The sequence below is a fragment of the Toxotes jaculatrix genome, chromosome 3 (assembly GCF_017976425.1).
Source record: "Toxotes jaculatrix isolate fToxJac2 chromosome 3, fToxJac2.pri, whole genome shotgun sequence".
NCBI classification, from domain to species: Eukaryota; Metazoa; Chordata; class Actinopteri; family Toxotidae; genus Toxotes; species Toxotes jaculatrix.
Genome location: NC_054396.1, coordinates 7,995,961 through 8,017,221, shown reverse-complemented (window position 1 = coordinate 8,017,221; position 21,261 = coordinate 7,995,961). Strand labels below are relative to the sequence as shown.

Below are 21,261 nucleotides of genomic sequence, written 5' to 3'. Positions count from 1 at the left end.
ACCCAGTTAATCGTGAAGCCGTTTGTTTTATAAAGACATTTTAGTGTAAAATGCACAGGCAGGCAGTTGGCACGCAGATCTAGCTTCACTAATTCAGTCCAGCAATAAGTTCAACTGCCAGTTAAAAAGCACTGTTCTTATATTTTCGCCTGATAGTTACGTGCATTTAAACATTCACGTATTATGTTATGCATCTGTTCTATTTTTGAAAAACCGTCTTAGGTGAACTTTTACGCAGCGCAAGTATAATCCAAATTTACAACCTGTCGTGAAGATATTTATTAAAAACGTTTATGACAGGAAACATTGTTTTCTTTAATGCGTATTATATCCAACTTTGTTCTGTTCAAAGATGGGTACTTGCACCCTTAACGTGCAGCGCATAGCGCACCGCCCTGTGCTGTTTGGCACACAGAGCTCCACGAAATATCGATTTAGCAGAGGAATCTGGGTTTTATTAGAAACCTCGGGCTGTATGTGGGAGTAGGTGCTTGACACAGTTACGGGCTCTGAGGCTGTGTATTTCTCCCACGCTCCTGAGGGAGTCCTCACTGCAGTCCGCTGGAAACATCTCACCATGCATACAGTACATCAAAGTGTGTTTGTCTGTTTGGATGGTTTGTGTGTGTGTGTGTGTGTGTGTGTGTGTGATGTTTTGCATTTGTGTTTTGTTGTGTGTGTGTGCCAGCAGCCTAGGGAACAAACATGCCTGAAAATATCTTTTTAAATGCCATAAATCTCTCCTAATCTATTCTCACTGCCCGTCAGAGTCCATCTATTTCCGAATCATGGCTCTATTTCCCATTTCTTTGCAATTTTCGGGAGAGGTAACCTAAATTCAGCTTAGATTAAATAATCAAACTCTCTTTTCATTAATTAAAGGGCAAATGAGGAGCATAACCAACATTTAGGACCTGCACTGGTCTGTTAATGATCCAATGCAGTGGTTTCACCTCTTGAAATTAATACATCTATGCACATTTTACTTCAATATGTTTGTTTCCTTCAAGTTTGTTTTGACTTATTTTACTGTGTTGTTATCAAATGTAAACAATCAGCTGACTGACAATTTATCTGCAACAATTTGGACTGCAAAAACAATTTAGAGACATCACCTTGGGCTCTGTGAATGCGTGATGGCCCCTTTTCACTATTTTCTGACATATTTTTCAGACCAAATGATGAATCGAAACATAATCAGCGTATTGAAAATAATAATTAGATGCAGTTAGCTGTTCATATTTAAGTGTTAATGCCGGAGTTGTGTTCTGTAAACCATTTGCAGTTAGACAGTCCAGTAAGACGAACAGTTTCCATTAGAGTTTTGTTAAATGAGACAATATGCGGCTCAGCATCTCAGTGCTGCAATCTGCCCCAACAGTATCACATAAATCAGTTTTATACTCTCGTACAATCCACATGCTGCGCCGTGCAGTTTCTGCCTCAGCTGTTCATCACAAGCAACAGTTTGTTACAGAAGAGAAGAAAGAAGAAAGACTGTAAAAGTGAAACTAAATGCAGTAAGACACAGCAGGCGAGGCGAGGAGTAAAGCAGGGGGAGGGAGGGTCTGCAACATTGTGGAGGTGGAGAAAAGCAAAGGGACGAAGGGAGAAGTCTTGATGAAAGCGTATGAGTCTGAGCTGTATCTCTGCTGTGCCGTCCCTGTGTTCTGCTGTGGACAACTTTGATTGTGAACACGAAGAAAGGGAAACCAAATCCTGCTTGTGTGTGAGTGAGTGTGTGTGTGTGTGTGTGTGTGTGTGTGAATGCATCATCATCCCCTCTCTGCCTTGCTGCTGCCAGCTCACACACAAATAGATTAATTGTCTACTAATTGCCTCCTTCTGCAGTTAAGTAACCTCATCATTTTTCAAGTGGCTTTCTGTTCAGCATCTGTCATCTGTCATCTGTTGCAGCGCACACCTTTCCTGTTCTCTCTCTCTCTCTTCTTTTCCCCCTCCATTCTTTCTTTCTGCTTCTTCCCTGAGCTTGGGTTTTCAATGGCTGGCTATTTCAGGTCTATATTTCTGCTCAGCAATAAATAATTCAGGTAACAGGACAACACAAAGGCCCTCAGTGAGAACCTGGATACTTTGCTCAAACCTGAATTGCCCATCTGCCATTTGGAAAGTCCGTCTGAATAATGGATTCGTTTTCCAATACCAAGTGTATTCTGACCTAAGAACTAAAATGGGTTCACTCTATTACTGTTTGTTTAAGTTATCTCTAAGATTCTTCTTCAAGCCGTCAAGTGAAGATACATTAAAGATGCTCATACATTAAAGATGAGTCTCCTGAAAAAAGCTTTTTTTTAAACTTTATTTTACTTTCCCTCTCCTCCCTCTCTCTTAGAACACTCTTTGTATTTTTCCATATTTCATGCTGTCCTGCTTGCAGTTTCCAGCTGCTCCTCAGCTCCATTTATGAAATGGGCCAAAATATTTATGACTCGGACTTAAATGATAATTGGATTTCTTTGTAAAAAGTATGGATGTGGATTTAGCAACAGCCACAATTAAGGGTCGTAAAAACCCTGGACAGAGGCTCAGTAAACCGATCAGAGTAAAGAAAACTCTGTGAACCTGCTTGTGCCCTCGCTGCAGCAGTGAGGACACACCACATACAATAAATATATTGCACCTATTGCTCTAACTAATGCTGGCATCTTATTTTTTCAATGCACAAATGTTTAAATATTTTTGTGGGCATAAGCCATTAAGTTGCAAGTAAAAACTGCACATATCACAGGGTGATGAGTAGTACAAAATCTTGGACCAAACTGTGCGAATCACAAACCTAAAAGAACAGTTTAAATCATCTCACTCTCAGCGTCTATTTCCCCAAAATGATTTCTTTAAATTTTAGTGTCCGAATACATACACAGTGCAATAGATACAGGGCTGCACAGTCAATTATATCCAGTCACATTTCAAGATGTTTGTTTTCATAAAAAATAACTTGATAGAATTGGCATATTTGCTACTACAGAGCCATTTATTTGCATTAATAATACCCTGCACTTGGTGACGCTTTGCGTGATGATACTAATCTTGAAAATGCTAAACATTAGTGTCCTTGTTTGAAGGTCAGAGTCACAGCCTTAACAGGTTTAGTGCACTGAAGAGTTAGTGTGTTAAAGGCAGATAGACAGCTGGAAGTCCGATTCAAAAGGGGATTCTGCATCTGACCTGTATTTCTTTTACATTTAATATACTGGCACAGAAATAACCCCTTTCATTTACAACCCTGTAATATACTCCAGTGCTGCATCGGATGAGACTTTCATCCTTTTAGTATTCACCTACCGCTACAACACCACTTAGACTCAGCAGGTGTCCTGTTGCACATCTAGCTGTGGGTGTGCATGTGTGTGTGTCCTTGTGCACAAATGTACTGATATACACATGTGTGTCTTGGTCTCCCAGCTGTGCTGAGGATGAGCAGTGGCCTGCAAGTATTTTGCTCTGACATGACATTTTGTCTCTATCATTGCATGGTGACTGGAAAGAGCGCTCAAATAACAGCTTGATGTCTCGGCAGGGGATCTACATGTACTCGTGCACATTCACATGTATGCTGGTGGGTGTCCACTGTATAGAGGGTACGTACATGTTCTGTGTTCTTATAGCTCTGGCTTTTCCGTTTTGTCGTTACTCACCCCCTCACACTACGCACTGTCATTTCTATTCCTGTGCCCTGCTTTGTCTTAAGTAATGTGAGAATCAGAGCTCTGCCGAGCTTTGCGGTGGCACTCTGTAGACAAGTGATTGAAGCTGCCTTTTTGGCACAAAAGAGGGAACGATCAGACTCCTGGAGGCCAGAGGAAAGATGTCTATTTTAAATAAAAAAAATCAGCTGAAAGTACATGTAATGGGATTACAATCTCATTCCACAAATTGTACTTTAGGATAAAATATGATCGTTGAATGCCCGTCCTGATTATTCACTTTTTCCTGTCCTGCCACCACAGTGACATCTGACTCGCTCAACAACAGCCCATGACAGAAGCTTCAGACTCTCCCCATAAGCTTCCCCCTGTTGAGTTGACAGTGTGATTAGATTTTCAGGCACCTTGCTGCATAACTTTGCATCTTAATGAAGATAAAGTGATTTTCTTCAAACTTCTATAACTCTCTGTTGCTTTAAGATTTGGAGTTTAGTTTAATGACTTAGGTTTAATGTTACCATTAGGATTTCTATCAGTGTGGCTCTAGCCATGTCAGCCCCAAATGCTGGAGATCACCGGATTTAGGAAACTTTGTCATGCTGACACACTTAACTAAGACGGTGAACATGGTAAATGTTATCTGCTAAACATCAGCATGTTAGCATTGTCACTGTGAGCATTGTAGCATGATGATGTTGGCATTTAGCTTAAAGCAACACAGTACCTACACAGTAAGCCACTCACACGGCTTCATTAACTCCAACAAAATAAATTGATAAGTAATTAATCACTAACTTTTTATTTTTACATAAAATATAATCAAACCACAGTGTTATCACTCAGTGGTATCTGGTTCTGCTTAGGTCTCTTGCCACTGGGAGCAAAGGATTAACACATCCAACACATGTTGCTCAGTCTGATTTAACCATAATCTTTTTGTAGTATAGTAGTTAAAAATCTAATTTTCTACATAAAAATATATTCCCTGTTGCTATTCATGTACTTTTCTACATTCCTGTCTTCTCACTATATATCATTTTGACAACCTGTTACATCAGCTTGTCTCACAGGAATAGCAAGATTATCTTGACTGCCATTCATCTTTTTAATCTTTGTGCCGCTGCTTCTGGGAACCGAGTGTAGCTGTTCAATTATACATGCTGTACAGTCTCTTGTCACACACTTTCTGGCTTCCTACATCAGAGGGGAAATGGTCGTAGAGCATCACTTATATGTGTGTGGAAAAGGGTGGCTGAGGATGTGGTGAATCTCTGTGTGAATTCACACCCTCGCTGAACCTTTGATGTACTGTTAAAGCAAAAAGGTTGTTTTGTGATTAAGTGTAGTAATTAACAATGTTTATTGCACTTTTCCTAAACCTGCATTGATTTCCCACAATGACTTTCTGCCACCCCAGGGAACGGGCCTAAATTGTTGCATTCGATTTTGACTGTTTAGGTGCAGAAGTCAGCGGCGATCAGCAAAATCCGAGCAAAATAAAAAGAGATTTTGCAAACAAATTGTTGTTTTGGTGAAAATACAACATGACTTGTGGCACAGCAATCTGATCCACTGGAAGCAGAAAAAATATCTCATTGTTTGTGAAGAAACAATGACAGCAAAGCCGGGTGTCTACCAGTTTTACCATTGTAAAACTGTTGTAACTTTAAACTTTTATGAAGAGTTGGTTTGCTTCCAGGCATTAAAGGGATCACACAGCAACAAAACAAGCATCTGTAAACAGGTCACATAAAAAATAGCCTATTACACATTGTAAATATTTACATATAAATAGAGCTAAAATGAGATCAAACAAAAGACAGAAACACTCGTCCCGACTGAATCAAAAACAAAGGATTAGGGATTAGGACCCAGATGTGTCAAGTGCTGTGCGGAATAAAATAAATGTTTACTTATTGCATATGTGTAAATTTTTGCACCGAAAATATCAGACATCAACTGTAGTCAGGTATGACCAGGGATAAGATAAATCTATTATCAAACAATACAATGTGCTGTAAAGTGTAGCTTTGTATTTTTTATTTAAACAGGGAATTTGCACTGTATTTTTGAAAAGAAAAGTTTAGTATCCATGATGGTTAACACCTGGTATAAATCCACAACTTGTCTTTTTACACTTCTGCTTTTGTACAGATTAAAGAAAGAAACTATAACATGTTAATTAGCGAGCTTCAGAGGAGCTGGCAGGTTGATTTTGTGACTTTTGGACAGAGCTGGGCCCTGTCCAAAAGGGCCTGACCAGGCCGTGGTACCAGGTTTCCCCCTGGTTCCAGTCTTCATATTTACAGACTGGTATCAATCTAGCATTCGACAAGAAAAGTAATAAGTGTATTTCCCAAAGTGCCTTTAACCCCGGGTTCTCCGAAAACTCTGGATTAAAGATTCAAACCTGAAAATGATATACCAGTATTAACATTTTCAGAAAACTCACACAGTCACACAGGACTTCTTGGTTCTTGACATCATCACCAGATGAAAATGTGTTCTTACATCCAACCTCATTACATAGTCAGAGGTTTAAAGAGAGAAGGTGTCGGTACCAAGGGTGTTGAAGTTGTACAACCACTTATTAAATAAATCGCCTTGATGTGACCTTTTCCTGGTCCTCACCGTGTCAGGGTCCATGTGAGATTATTGCCTTTTGCGAAGGTAGAAAAAGGTCACACATACAGCCACTTGGAGCGCTCCCTGGTGAGTGTCTCCCACTCACAGGTGACTTAATTTGGAAACCATATTAAGAAATGCACCTGGTTTCACATTCTGAACATTGCCTTACAAGACCTAACCTGACAACCCTGAGGCCACTCAAATTCAAAAGAGAAAATGTTTAATAACCACTTTGTGGATAAAGAACAGTGTGATACAGTGCAGTGCTCTCGAGGGTCAGACACTTTGGGTCAAATCAGGGTCATATTGATTGATTTTTTGCACTTCTGTTTCATGCGGATGAGCTTTCCATATCAACCTTTTAATTTACAGAGAGATTAAACAGCAGTACATATAGAAAACTACCGTTAACTGAATAGTTTCCAGGAGGAAACATATCCTCACAAGAAAGCACTGTAAGAAAATCACACCAAAACCTCAACTCCCTAAAAATAGAACATATAAACTCAGCGCAGAAAAACCATTTATCCCTGTGTATCATATAGAGCCCCAGTCTCCATCAGCTGCTGTGCCTTCCTATGACGAGATTGCTTTTCTGCTGCGATTTTAAGATTGGCAATATCTGTCCACCTTTCTTGTGCTAAATGTCTAACCCGTGCAGCCATCATGAAGCTTTTCACTCAGGCAACTGTGAGTGGAGTCTTTTGGGACTGAAGCAGTCTGTTGGGGACTGAAGGCAACCAGGAAACCAGCAGCAGTTAGGGAAAGGCTGATGTAAGACTTTAGAGAGGAAAAAAAGCTGCCACCTCTGCTCCCTGGGACATCTTGTTTACCAGTGCTGCCGCCCTTCTTTTCTACTTCCTTCCCTCCCTCAGCCATTTTCTGTAATCTGTCTCAGCTCTCCAGCAGGCGTTTCAGATGTCCTACTTACAGGTGATGCATTCCCGCTTTTAGACAAGAAACCACTACTCAAATCTACATTTCCATGTCTCTCCAGCTTCCATCCACCAACCTCCTCTGCCCCCTTATCTTCACTCTTTCCCAATTCCAGCCTCTGGTGACAATCAGACAGTCTGCTCACGATCGGACCAGCTGGAAACCTCAAACACGAGTCGAGCAGAGTGGCTGCATGGTTGTGCTCGTGCACACCGTCAATTCTTCACTTGCTGTTTTCTCTGACCCTGTTTTATTTTCACTCTACTTTCCCCAGTGTCCCTCCTTTCATTTCTCCTTACATCCCCGAGAGATATCTCTGTTCTTACAGTTTTAAACTGAGCCACAAATCTATATCTGCCAACTTCTTCCTCACTTGTTTAGGCAGTGTCGAAGAGACATTCCTCCTGTTTCCATGAAGTCTACAATTTGCTTATGTTAGTGAAAGTTTAAAGAAGAGAGCTGTTGTTCTTAGGGGACTTGTATTTCCTTCCACATCCTGCTGTTTACAATGCCCAGGGAGAACAGCAACACATGAAAGGCGACACACAGCTGTAGCAGCTGTATTGTAATATGGATTATTAGAGGCAATGTATCAGTAACAGAAGGTTTTACCACTGCACTGTACTGTTGACATTTTGACTCACAACTCAACAGGCAAACCACCATTACTTTTTTTGGTTTCCATCTTTTTTTTCCATGGGAATGTTAACATGTTGTCAGCTCTCTGTTTTGTAAGGTATTGCAACTCAACTACACTACCACCTCACTGTCACTAGCATGGTGTCACCAAAGAGCTGGGTATCACACGCTTCAATACTATAGCACCTGTGCCTTCATTAATCTAGACCCTTGTAGTGTGGTTGCCATGGAAACAGAAACAGGAGCGAAAACGAGTCCATCACTCAACTGAATGTCTTGTTGCCAGAGTGGAGTTGTGCAGAGGTTGATAGTTGAGAGCTGATTAGTTGTGTTGTTTGTCTCCCGCGCTCTTGACGCTAGTCGCTAGTTTATCATCAAATATTTTAAACACTTGGTGCTCAGATTTCCACCTCTTGATGAATTTAGGGCAAAGGACGCTGTGAATTTAATCATTCAATTGATTTCCCACAGGTCCAATCAGTAGCCGCCCTCTAATCAATGACGAGCAACTGTGTTTTACACACTGCCTTTAATCTCGCGGTTGTCAGTGCAACACGAAGATACGGTCTGTGTACATGTCAGTACCAAGCTGCGTGCAACAGCTATAGCAAAACACTATGACAAAAGTCACCAGTGTTCAGCCAGCTGTAGCACTGAATAACAGCAGGTGAGGCAAGTCTTCACTGACTGTCTGGATCCAGATATTACAGATATAAGTGTGGTCAGTACTATTAAAGTGGACAATGTTGTGAGGACAGTTATGCTCTGTGTAAGGCCATTTATAATGTCATGGAAGAAAGAATTGAATGTGCCACCCGCAACCCCCCCTACCAACAGTGAAAACAATGGATGGATCATCATCATCTATCGATCCCACACCGATCTTTTACTGCAGATTAACACTGGACAAAAATTACATTTAAGTTATTGTTTTCCAATGCTACTATAGGTCTGTTTACATCAGTATATACTGTGTCTTTAGATACAGAGGATCATTTTTTCCTACCATACCTACCATCAGACAGATAAAACATTGTTTACTCCTCCTTAAACCAGAAATTGTCATGTCTACTTTTTCTGTTTGTGTTTGGATTAAACAAATGAAATGGATGTTAGTTAATGAGCTTTAGAGGTGCTGGAAGAGAAACACATACTGCCTCTATATTTTGAAAATAGGTTGAGCAATTCTTTCAATGTGCGAAATGTTCTTCAGTAAAACTTAAATAAATAGTTTTGGTAAATTTAACTGCAGTTAAAATGGCTCATTGTCTGTATCTCTTTTTAAGCAAATTAATCTCCCTGAAACTTGCATCATGATCAGTGTTTGCCTTTGGTTCATTCTCAGCTATTCCTGGAAGTCCTTCCGCAGTTTATTTCAGTGAATTAACTCTTCAGATGAGACACAGATATGAAACTGAATTAACTTAAGTAGTCATCAGTTTGGCTGAAACCTCAAGACACTTAATAAATACGCTCCTTTGGCACTAGAGGTATTTTAAATAAATCATGCGGTCTGCTACAGCTGGCAGAGCAGAGATCATGACCAGTTTTGTGTGAGTTGCTGAACGTGTTGTTTTTACTGATCCACTGAGAGGGCAGTTGATTGCCTGTGGGTCTGATTACTTAGCTTCATTCAATTTGCCCATTCCCCTGAGCCCCAGCACACTTTAGTGATATTGTGGCAGCCTGTGGTTCTGACAGCTTGTGTGCAGGTCTCAGGCTGTGGCTGAGCCAAAATGGTAATCAGAGATACTGATAGGAGACAGATTGAGAGCTGGATTGATGCATAATGCAGCACCTGTTCAATCTGTAGATACTGGGATTGATATATGCATATGTATTAGATAGATAGATAGATAGATAGATAGATAGATAGATAGATAGATAGATAGATAGATAGATAGATAGATAGATACTGCACACTTTTGGCAAACATGGGTTATGATCTCTGTGTTACAGATGTCTGACATGCTATGAAAGAGAATAATGTGTTTTGATTCTCTCCTCCACAGTTCATTTCTCATCTGTCTGCATTGTGTTCCCATCTTCCCAGCGCTGTCATTAAACTGTTATTCATCCCGGCATCATGGAGGCTCAGCCTGGTGCATCATGGGAGCTCATCAACGGTGTGACAGATACAATATATGAAGACTGAGAGGTCGTCATGGAGACTGACAGCTACACCTCAGGCCCAGGCACCACTGAGTGGGTTGGGACGCTGGCCGGCCTGGAGGGAATGGGAGTCCTTCAGGAGCAGGGAGGAGGGGGCTTGTCCAGCACCGCCTCATCCTGGTACATGCCATACTCTCTGGGCTTCCAGGTATCGCTCACAGCCTTTCTTATGCTGGAGCTGGTGTTGGGTTTCAGCAGCAACCTGACGGTGCTGGTGCTCTACTGCTCTCAATCCAATTTAGTGGACTCAGTGAGCAACATGGTGACGGTCAATCTGCATGTGCTGGATGTGGTGGTGTGTGTGCTGTGCCTGCCCCTCACTCTGGTGGTCGTGCTGCTGCCTCCAGGGCCAAACCTGGCCCTGCTCTGCTGCTTTCACGAAGCCTGTGTCACCTTTGCCAGCATTGCCACAGCCATCAACATCCTGGTTATAAGCTTGGACCGATATGACATTTCCGTACGGCCGGCCAACAGGCTGCTGACAGCACGCAGAGCAGCGATGCTCCTGACTGCTGTTTGGGTCACCTCAGTGGCTGTATTTTTTATCCCATTCTTGGAAGTGCAGTGGTCCAGTGGAGAGGGATCAGAGGAGAAAGGGCAGGTGGCACCCTTGTCTTTGTCCTCACATGGCATCAGTGCCACAGTGGTGCCAGCATGGCGTAACTGGACACTGCTGTGTGTTGGCGGGCAGGGCTATCACACAGGCCTGGGTATGTATTACCATCTTATCCTGCAGGTCCCCATATTCTTCACCACTGTGGCAGTCATGCTGTTCACCTACTCCAGAATACTGAGGGCCTTAAACATCCGTATTGGCTCCCACATGAAGAAGAGCCAGCGGTTCAGGGGCCCCTCCTGCAGCGGGCACCACAAGAGACAGAAAAAAAAGAAAGAAGGGCTCAGAGTGATCGATGGTGGGGAGGCAGGAGGGGAGCAATGTACCACAGATGGCACCAAACAGCTAAGCCACCCTCCCCTCATTCCTTCCCCCTCCCCTACCCCCACAGCTACCTCCCCCCCTGCCCTGTCCTCGTCTGCCCCACTGGTCACCTCTGACACAGCAGCGGCGACCCCCATGCCAGCCACCATGGGTGTTCAGGCCTCCGTGTCAGCCATCATTGCCTTGCGCAGGGCAGTGCGGCGACATAGGGATCGTCGAGAGCGCCAGAGACGAGTGTTCAGGATGTCCCTCATCATCATCACCACCTTCCTGGGTTGCTGGGCTCCCCTGTCTGTGACCAACGTGCTAATCCTTGGCATTGGCCCCAGCGATGCTCTGATCAGCCTGCGCCTCTGGTTCCTGGCCCTAGCTTATGGCACCACCGTCTCCCACCCTCTGCTATATGCTTTCACCCGACAGAAGCTGCGCCGTGCCCTCCGTGCCAAGGTTAAAAAGAGGGTGGTGTCCCTGCTGCAAGTAGACCCTTCACCAGGGGGCACTGTCATACACAACTCCTGGGTGGAAAACAGAAAAACCAGCCGGCAGGTGCGGCTGGAGGCAAGCGAAGGTACTGACCGTTGCCTGGCAGAGGCCCTGTGAGACTGATATTACTTACTCACTGTAAGTTGTTTCATTAGGAAACTCACTGGTGCGTGAAGCCGGTGTGAGAAATGTGAAAAACACACATCCACCTCTGGGAGATGTTTTAATGTAACCACCAGCAGTGAGCCCATACTAAACAAAGCTAACTTTCGCCTCAGGCAGCAGTGGAAGCAGGATGCTGTCATCACTGTAGTGCACACTGCCTTTGCAGCTGAACAAAATCATACAACAACAAACACAGTGTATATAATTTGCACTTTGTCAAATACTGAAGTCTGTTTACATATGGAGTTGTAAGATAGAGCGTTCTCACAGTGGTGCTTACATAACTCCTCCAAAGAATGTGTTTAGCCAGCAGATGATCTGATCTGCCTCCCGCTCAAATGCTCCAAGGCAGCTTAAAAAAAAAAGGTTGATACATGTCACACACATTAAAAAAAAACCTCTCTGAATGTATTTAATATTGTCTTTGCCTTAATTTTTTTTGAAAATTAGATGCTTTGTTGTGTATTCTGAATAAAAATGGGAACATCCACAGAGAGCAGATCAGACACAAGTCAGTTAAAGTGTGGAATGTTTAATACAGTTTTGGTTTAGCTTTAGTAATTATACTTTCAAATGTCACAGTGTTTAAATAAAATCTTGCAAAGCTCCTTGATATGAATGCAGCTCTTTTGCTCCTCAACTTGTATCAAATGGTTTTTTGCATATACTGTAGGGAGACGGTAAGCACATTATCCAAAGGGAGAGTTTGATGCAGAGAATAAATTTCCCCAGCTTGAGGGACCAATAAAGGAATAAAACTTAAAATTTACATTTTCCTTATGACTTTCCTTTCTTACAGAGAGTTAGATGTCCGCTCTTATGTCTGTAAGGTAAATATGAAGCTACAGCAGCGACCTGTTAGTTTAACCAGAAACAGAGGGACACTGTCCAAAAAAAAAAAAAACCCAGTCATGTTGACACTTAAGTTTTTGTACAGATTAAACAAATTAGACGTAGTGTGTTAATTAATTAGCAAACTTTAGAGGTGTTGGGAGGCAGATTTTATCACCTTCTGACAAAGCCAGGCTATCTGCCCCCAACCCCACCATTTCCAGTCTTTATGCAAAGCTAGGCTAACCAGCTGCTGGCTGTACCTTCACATTTACCTGACATTATAGGGGTATCAGTCTCATTCTCTGACTCTCGGCAAGAAAGTTTTTCCAATGTTTTTCCAAAATGTCTAACTATACAGTAAAGAAGACATTTGTGTTTAAGGACTTATGGGTAGTCAGCTGGCTGAAGCAGCTAACTGGGATGACACTGTAAAATGAACAGCTGATGGACAAAATAACAGGGAACCCTCTAATATAATGTAGTCCAGTACATCACCAAAAACTACAATCTCAAAAATATCTGTCAGCACTATTCTCACACAGAACACAACACAAAAATGGAATACTTAAAGCCTCAATGGTATTTATTGCAGGTCTGTTGTTTTGGATTGCATTATATTTAAGGTGTCCCTGTGTCCCGGTTTTGACATGCTAAAAGCATGCAGTTCTCTTTTCATTCATGTAAATGATGTAAATATTGATTAGATTTGAGTTTACTACATGTGAAGTACATGTCACTTGGTCTGTATGTGATTTTAGACTTAAGATTACAGGATTGTTTCAGTCGCAGCTGGCTCATCTCTGTCAGTTCCCAGACGTCTGGTCCCATGGGTCAATTCAACCTCAGTGTCCAGCAAACACAAGATAGTAACTGTCACAACAGCCGAGCGCTGACGGGTTGGTAAGGTTATTAATCGGACGAGTGTTTGCTGTTGATGTTGTTGTACCTGCTTGTGTGTTCACTGCTCTAATGCTGTACTCACACTGGAGTTCAGCTCAGAGGCCATGTGATTTCTTCACACACACACTTAATGTGTTCCTAATGTATAAACACATGAAGAAAAAAAATATATATATTATACTGTATGTACACCAAGAATATGCTACCTTTATAAGTTTTCTTCATGGTGTTGGTTTTATGTGAATGTATCACCATGCAAAGCTGAATTATATCAATAAATATGAAATACTGAGGTCTAAATTTGCTGCTTTTACTCTTTGCTCATGACCTAAGAAGTTGGTTATGTTGTTTGCTCTGAGGTTGGAACATATAGTTACTGTATTTAAAAAGCACCGCAAATAAAGCCCAGGGCCCAGGCCTTGAGTGAAGCCGTAATAACTGCATTTTATTTTCTCCTGAGGAATTTGACTTCAGAGGAAAACTGCAGTGAGGGGAACAGATTGAGGACAATGTACAGCTCTGTCCATATAGCTCACATGATCGTCTCTGAAATTAACACGCTGTGATATACTGCCGAGCTCAAGAACACCACGTCCTCCTGGACACAACCATACATTGTTGTAATAAATAAACACACTCGTGTTGCAGTTCTGTGTTGAACAGAGGCAGTTTTTTCCACGATACTGTTTTTTTTTTTTTTTTTTTTTTTTTGTAAATGTGCTCACTTAAAACAATCAGCCAATAATATAGTGAGTGGGCGGTGCTATTTGTACGTGTTAATTTTAGCATTGTTTTGTCACTGTTGGTATGGTAAAATCAAACTTCACTGATGAAAGCCTTCTGATGAGAAGCCACAGTGGGTGCGTCCGTGTTTCTATGGGTGCCCTCAGTAGGCACTGATCACTTACCTGTCAGGGCTCATGTCACGCTCCTCCCAGTGATTTACCCTGTGCGCAGTGAATCTGCCCGCATGCTGTTTGAAAGCTTTGCGTGGGCTTTGTGATGCGTGGGCGGGAGGCGCTCCAGACCTCTGCAGTATAGGGAAAAAAAAAAGAAGGTCATCCATGTGGGATGAAGCCTGCAGGGCAAAGTTATTCAGCAGCACTTACACCAAGCGAGAACAATCAGGCCATTTTTGATGATTTTTGTATTTTAATATTAAGTCTCGGTTCAACATAAAATGACATTTAAATTCCAAACACAGTTCTGTGACAATAATAAGCTGATTTAGATGGACAGGGACATCGATCACAGTGATATATCCACCACAACTCGAGGGCGACCCCTAAAGTTAGGATCGGATAGTGCGGCAAAGATCATACGCAAGCCGAAATAGCTCAGTTGGGAGAGCGTTAGACTGAAGATCTAAAGGTCCCTGGTTCGATCCCGGGTTTCGGCAGAGTTTACAGCAACACTGCGTCTTTTGTAGTGTTTGTGAAAGTGTTTTGCTTCTTAGAAGCTCCATTTTCATCAGTCCGTCACAGCAAAACATAGAAAAGGTCCGTGCATCTTGTTCCACAATGTGAAAACTAATTTGTATAAATATAATTGAAATACAAACATTAATTACAAGAGAACATAGTCATAACCTGTAAGGACATGGAGCATAGTCAGTCTAATTGGCAAAGCTGTTAAACCAACATTATCGGATAAGCACAAGATGTAGTGGAGGAGTTCATACATGAACTCCTGTTGAAAGTGGTTTCATCAAGAACTGATGCTCTAAGGCTGAAGCTGAAACAAGCAGTCTCAGATCATTACTCTTTGCTGGTAAAATCTCACACCGAAGTCAGTGAAGACCTGAGAGCAGAACTCATGGGGATGCAGATCCACGGGTCTGCTGGTAAATAACTTTAAATCAGAACTTGTCATCCTCCAACAGAGATAACATTTGCATTCTTTGACTGGTTAAGTTACATTTTCATAATTTAATTCAAAATGTATTTACATAAAAATACACACAACAGCTTCAGACAAACCCCACTCATTGTGTTGTTGGTGTGCAAGGAACAAATACTCTGGGCTGTGTTTATCTTCTTTGTATGGCTTGCTTCTGTATTGCACTATGTTGACTTTATAACAGCAAAGCGTCTTTAAAGTCTAACGGGAAAATAGGGTACATACAGTACATACAGTACTGAAAAGAAGCAGGACACCCCCTGTGAAGCAAACAGCATGACAATAATGTACAGTGCTGTACATTAGAGGCTCATATGATGGTGCATTAACTGAAGGTACACCGAGCAGATCCTGCTGCTGACTTGAACTCTCAGCCCCCTTGTCGGAGTGAATCTTGACGCTATAAAATCAAGGCATTGTTGGAATTGCATCAGCTCAGACTGCCAGACCTTTCAGTGAATAGTGAAAATACCTGAGAACATAATTAGGATCTCTCTATCTCTCTGCCTTCTGTTCAGTGCCACAAATGCTGCCTCTGTAATGGCTAACCTCTTCCAGAATGGACTCCCTCCTCAGAGTTGAAACCCTATGTATGAAGGCCCTCTGGTGGACTCAGCGAGGAATTGCGCAGGCGACAGCTTGTGCTCCAAGGCCGAAATAGCTCAGTTGGGAGAGCGTTAGACTGAAGATCTAAAGGTCCCTGGTTCGATCCCGGGTTTCGGCAGTAGATGGAAGCTTTTGAAAACACATCTGAAATCAAAGCGTCAGAATAGTTGCTGTTGCAGAATGCTCCACACTGGAGGATGTGAGAGCGCGGTGTTATTCAGTGCACGGCAAACAGCAAAGAAATAGACCCAGTGCAGTTAGTCTCTGCAGGTGCTTTATGTAGTTGTCGACAAATGCACACTGTGAGGTAACTCACCTGCAGAAAAAGTAATCTAACTGCCACACACTGGCATCCTTTACACTGGTGTATGTGAATGTAGCCTGAATGATTTGCAGCATTTAGTCATATGCTTATGACTGAGGAGATCAGACTATATAATTCCGAACTAAAAAAATAAATAAATAAAAATCACAGACTCCAAATATGAAGATATGTTTTTATTTTTATTTTTCTGATATTTGGGTATGTGTATATTGTAAGGGAGGGTATTTGTAGTGTTTTTTATTTTATTCCATTTTTTCTATTTTTTTATTTTAATTTAATTTTATTTATTTTAGAAACATTTTTTTTTTCTTACCTCTATCTTCTAACTCTGTGTACTACGTTGCATTTTCTTCATTTTCCATTGGGAGTTTGATCGTAACTAAAGAATAACATTCAGCAGTAGAACATTTAACAGCCAGTAGATGGCAGGACAGCGTTTCAGACCAAAACTGAGGATAGTACGACTAAGGTCACACACGCAGTTGTGGTGTCCGTACAGCTTCAGGGGTCGTGTGCAAGCCGAAATAGCTCAGTTGGGAGAGCGTTAGACTGAAGATCTAAAGGTCCCTGGTTCGATCCCGGGTTTCGGCAGGGTTGTGTAGCGTTTTACACTGCAGAAGTAATTGTTCGTTGAGATCAACGTTGCTACTCGTACTGTTCTTCAATCGGCAGATACAAATGTCTTTAATTGCACGTCACTTTCATATCGTACACTGAGATATTAGTATACACAAATGTCAATGATGCTGCGAGTGGTAAATGACATATTGCATAACATTTCAGATTATTGTGGCCCCCACTACAAGCGGTTTAAATTTTTATGTTACTCTAAGATCTTCATTCTGTCTAGGTTGGTTTTTGCAATGATGCCTGATACATACAGTGTACTTTAACTGCTGACCAAAGATTGCAATCAGTAAACAAAATTATTGGTTTTATTATCGCAACAGATTTACAAAAAGGAACTTGTTAGGTCTGTGCAGTGAGTGCCTTTGGGGTATAATGTCAGAAATGCTTTTAACTGCAGCTAAATATAAGTGATGGATAAAAAATAAAAAAATAAAAAGTAGCCTAAGGTGATACCAGCCAAACTATTGAAAAACTGCAGCCACACAGAGGCAAACAAAAACCAGCAGAGATGAACACTGATGGCCAGAGCTTGGTTCAGTGGGTGTCGGTCAGGTCTGGCTGAAACACTTTGGCACAATACAAATGATTATGTAACAAGCACTGCTTGTGTTACATATTTAGGTCACATCAGACATCAGATCATGCCAAGAGAGCCTCAGCAGGACCGTGGCAGGTTTATGGGACCTCCTGTGGTACATTTGGAGGTTCTGGCCCTCTCTCAGCTGTTCCGTGTCTGAGTGCCAGCTGGGGCGTGCAGAGGCAAGAGAGCCACAGTCCAGGAGAGCAGGTCCAGGCCACGGGGCACCAAACAGGTCCGGGATTTGCGTCATTCTCATTGAAACCTGAATGAATGGCCAGCCGGCTCTCTGTGGTGATGTGCTAATCAGCAGTGCATTGATAATGAACAGACACAAAGTGGTTCAGAGAACTAACGATGCAGGACACTGACCGGACAGGACAGGAAAGGTGCAACATGTTCTTGTGTGGTGCAGGGAAACTGTGAGCGTGTGTGCGTCTGTACGGAGTGTCACATACACTGAGAAAAGAAAACAACGATAGGAAGAGAAATAACAAGAGAACTGACACATTTTAATGTGTCAGTGGCTTCCTGCCAAATTAGACCCATAGTTCACCTTGTTCCTGTGACTTGTTTTCTTTCAGGTGTTATTTTGAAAAAGCTGCAGTAACATAAGCTAATATTTAATTTATTTCCATGAGCAAAATTATGTGTTGCAGTAGAACGAGAAACAGGCAAGATAGGCAGGAGCAGGATATAGATAAATGGTACAAATACTCCTACCAATAATCAATAATAATAGTAATCACACTGATACAGTCTTATTTTTAAAGCTACAGGTACATGGAGAGTCTCACAAACAACAATAGCCCCCTTCCTTTGCTGCTTTAATTAAAAAATTTTTTTGGATGTAGACAGTGTGACAGGAGGCCTGTCTTTTGAGTCCAGGTGAGTTAAATCAGAAATCAGAAATGTCACGTTACCCACTTCACTGCATTCCAGACAGCACTTCAGTTGACAGCAGTAAAACTATTTGCTTTTTTGCTTGTTTGACTGCTCGTACCAGTTTTCTTTAATGTAGCAATGTAACATTGCATGTATGATGCTTGTGAAACAGACTGTGTAATTGTGTTTATGTGTATGGGGTATGGAGCTGAGGCGACAATGTGCATCTCTTGTGTACTTCAACTCCCCTCTAGTTGCTTAAAACACATTAGTTGACAGTTCTAATAGACGTTCTGCTTTCTCATATGTTGCTATGCAATTTATTGCCCTGTAACATGCTGTGTTATCCATTATGTAAGATCTCTCTCTTGCTCTCCCTCTTCATTGTGGCTTTCACCATGTGTTTCCACTCCTGTAGTTTGGTTTCCTGGTGGCTTTGTTCCTGCTGCTCTTGGAGAGCTACAAAGAATGCTGTCTAGCTCTAAGATGCCAGTCAAACTCTAAACCAATTCAGTGTGGTGGCTGAATGAAACCCACAGGTGGAGAGCCGTCCACACTCCCGGGCAGATGGATGGGTGCGGGGAGAGGATGTTTTTGCTCTAATTAATCAAAACTCTATTCAGTCTAGTTCCACTTACAAACAGCTCCCACTGATGTCCCAGTCAATTTGGCATCGCTTTAAGGCTTGCATAACTGGAGCAGCAGTGACTTCTACCCAGCAAACTTTCCTCCTGTTTCTGTCCCATTTGCATAACAGGTTGAGCTCTAAGTTGTTGAATGGTTGATATAATACTTCAAGGTCATATAGACATTTGGAGCAGATGTGAACATGCATCTGTGAGAATAAACCCTTTTCACAGCAGATGTTTTGGCTTGTCAAAGCTGGAATAGCATAGACGGAATAAATAACACCAAGAATGGTTTAATTGTTCCGTTTATGTGAGCCTGTTCCTGGGCTCTGACGTGCATGCTCACTCACTGACATGACTTATGGGCATTTAAAGGAATAAAGCCATCATTAATGTAAAAATAACATCCAAAATAATACATTATTAAAAATAATATAATAAAAGAATATTTGATTTGCACCTGTGCCTTTTCTGTGTTGGCACATCAAAATGTCTGCCATGAAAAGGACCTATTATATAGTCACTCTGAATCTATTCAGGCAGTGTTTTGCATGCAATCAAATGCTGTCTATGAAAAGTTCTTGCTATTCCCAAGTGTGTTCAAAAAATCGTGAAATGTCTCAGTGCATCCACTGCTGTTGGACGCCCCAAGCCACAAGCCATCACCAGGTTCTCAAACATGTTGATGAACGAGTTTAGTGATTGACTCAAGAATATAAGATGACACAGCCCACGGGGGATGCAAATGAATGTGGCTCAACACCTTCATTAGCTGTTGCATAACTCATAGCATAGTGTGTCCCTAAACTGGAGAGATCTGGTCTACAGAAGCGAAGTATGCCAGCGTTTGTCTAAGACGGTCTTGTTGTGGAGCTCTTGTGACATAACCCACTATGATGCATACGATCCAAATGTGACAAGGAAAGGTTGTCTAAGGGGACAGAGTATGACCTCGCTTTTGTCCTTTGAGACAAGAAGGAGGCATTGTCTTCTCAGACTGACTGAGTAGAAAGTAACGAACCCACTCACTGTTCCTTGAACAAGTGCCAAGGACAGTGGGGAGGCTTGTTTCTCTGTGCTGATGTTCAGATTGGTGTTGTTCTTTCTCTGTGCTGCATCGACCTTTACAAATGCATGGGCGATAATCTACGCCATTAAATCAAAGCTGCAATTGAGAAATGTTTGCAATCATTACTCTTTTGTTCTCTTCACTGGCACAATGTTGTCGTACTTTGAGTGATTGTGTAATGAAATTGAGAAAGTTCAAATATTGTTAAATGGTTTGCTGTTGTAAAAAAAATCCTGCCAGCAAATAACAAGGAACTAACTGAAGAAGGATGAGCTAGAACAAAAAAAAATTTTTTTTTTTTTATTCTGAATGTACCGCGCACCCTGGTTGAGTTTTCCATTGCTTAATACTTCCTTTCAAGATTTAGTATCCTCCACATCCTCTGCTCTCTGCTTCTACCCCTCATGTGTAGATCAGGATGATCACATACAGGGTAGTAGTGTAGACAGGATGTGTGCAGTTTACTGACCCCCTACACTCACATTTTCCAGGCCAGATGAAGATCACTGACATCATTCACTGGAGATTGACACTACCAGGTGCACCAGTCCACTTCATGTGCTCTGTCTGTGAACTTCCCCAGTCTGAAAACTCACAGGCATCACATTCACCAGTTCCATCGCGTCAACATTTCATATACTCTTCCCTGAAGTCACAGGGGTCACAAGGGTTAATGACTGAGGTGGTGGCAGTTACCTAATGCACCACGCCAACATGTGTCAGCAGAGCAGTCACGCTTTCCATTGACAGTATTGTTGTGTTCTCCATGCTTGTTCTGTCCTCCGTATCTGGTGTGAGTGTGAATCATTGTCGGTGTATATTTGAGCATGTGTGTGTCTTTTCTCAGATGGGTGTTGCATCTGTGGTTTTCCCACCATCTGTCAAGGCCCTAATAAATGAGGAAATTTAAAATAGAAACTGAGCAATACATCTAGGAGAGAAACCGAGATGACAAATGATCACAGTAGGGCTCGGTCTGGAAAGCCAGCTCTCTTTCAGACACAGAGAAAGTGTCTCCTCCTCTCTCTTGCTCACTCTCTCGCTCTCTCTCTTTCACTCTCACCAATACACACACACACACACACACACACACACACACACACACACACACACACACACACACACACACACACACACACACACACACACTGCAAAAGTTACTGGGCAGGATTGAGTGTCCCTCTGAAGCACTTTTCTATTGATATCTGGCTGGAGCCTGGCCTCTTCTCAAGTTCATGGCCTGTTATGTAACTCTGCTGCTCAACCATTGTAGAAG

General features: G+C 42.0%; 1 protein-coding gene and 3 non-coding genes across 4 annotated transcripts; all 4 read left to right on the top strand.

Moving 5' to 3' along the window:
- The first annotated feature begins 10,035 nt into the window (after positions 1-10,035).
- LOC121179425 (G-protein coupled receptor 22-like) lies at positions 10,036-11,898 on the top strand. The gene has a single exon (XM_041034270.1). The coding sequence runs from the start codon at positions 10,036-10,038 to the stop codon at positions 11,581-11,583; it is 1,548 nt and encodes a 515-aa protein (XP_040890204.1). The 3' UTR covers positions 11,584-11,898.
- Positions 11,899-14,691: 2,793 nt separating this feature from the next.
- trnaf-gaa lies at positions 14,692-14,764 on the top strand. Its single transcript has one exon. It is a non-coding gene; the product is annotated as a tRNA-Phe (tRNA).
- A 1,151-nt stretch (positions 14,765-15,915) lies between these two features.
- trnaf-gaa lies at positions 15,916-15,988 on the top strand. The gene has a single exon. It is a non-coding gene; the product is annotated as a tRNA-Phe (tRNA).
- Positions 15,989-16,713: 725 nt separating this feature from the next.
- On the top strand, positions 16,714-16,786 carry trnaf-gaa. Its single transcript has one exon. It is a non-coding gene; the product is annotated as a tRNA-Phe (tRNA).
- The last annotated feature ends 4,475 nt before the right edge of the window (positions 16,787-21,261 follow it).

Excerpts from the sequence above, each read along its gene's own strand:
- LOC121179425 (XM_041034270.1), top strand. The coding sequence starts at position 10,036 with ATGGAGACTGACAGCTACACCTCAGGCCCAGGCACCACTGAGTGGGTT.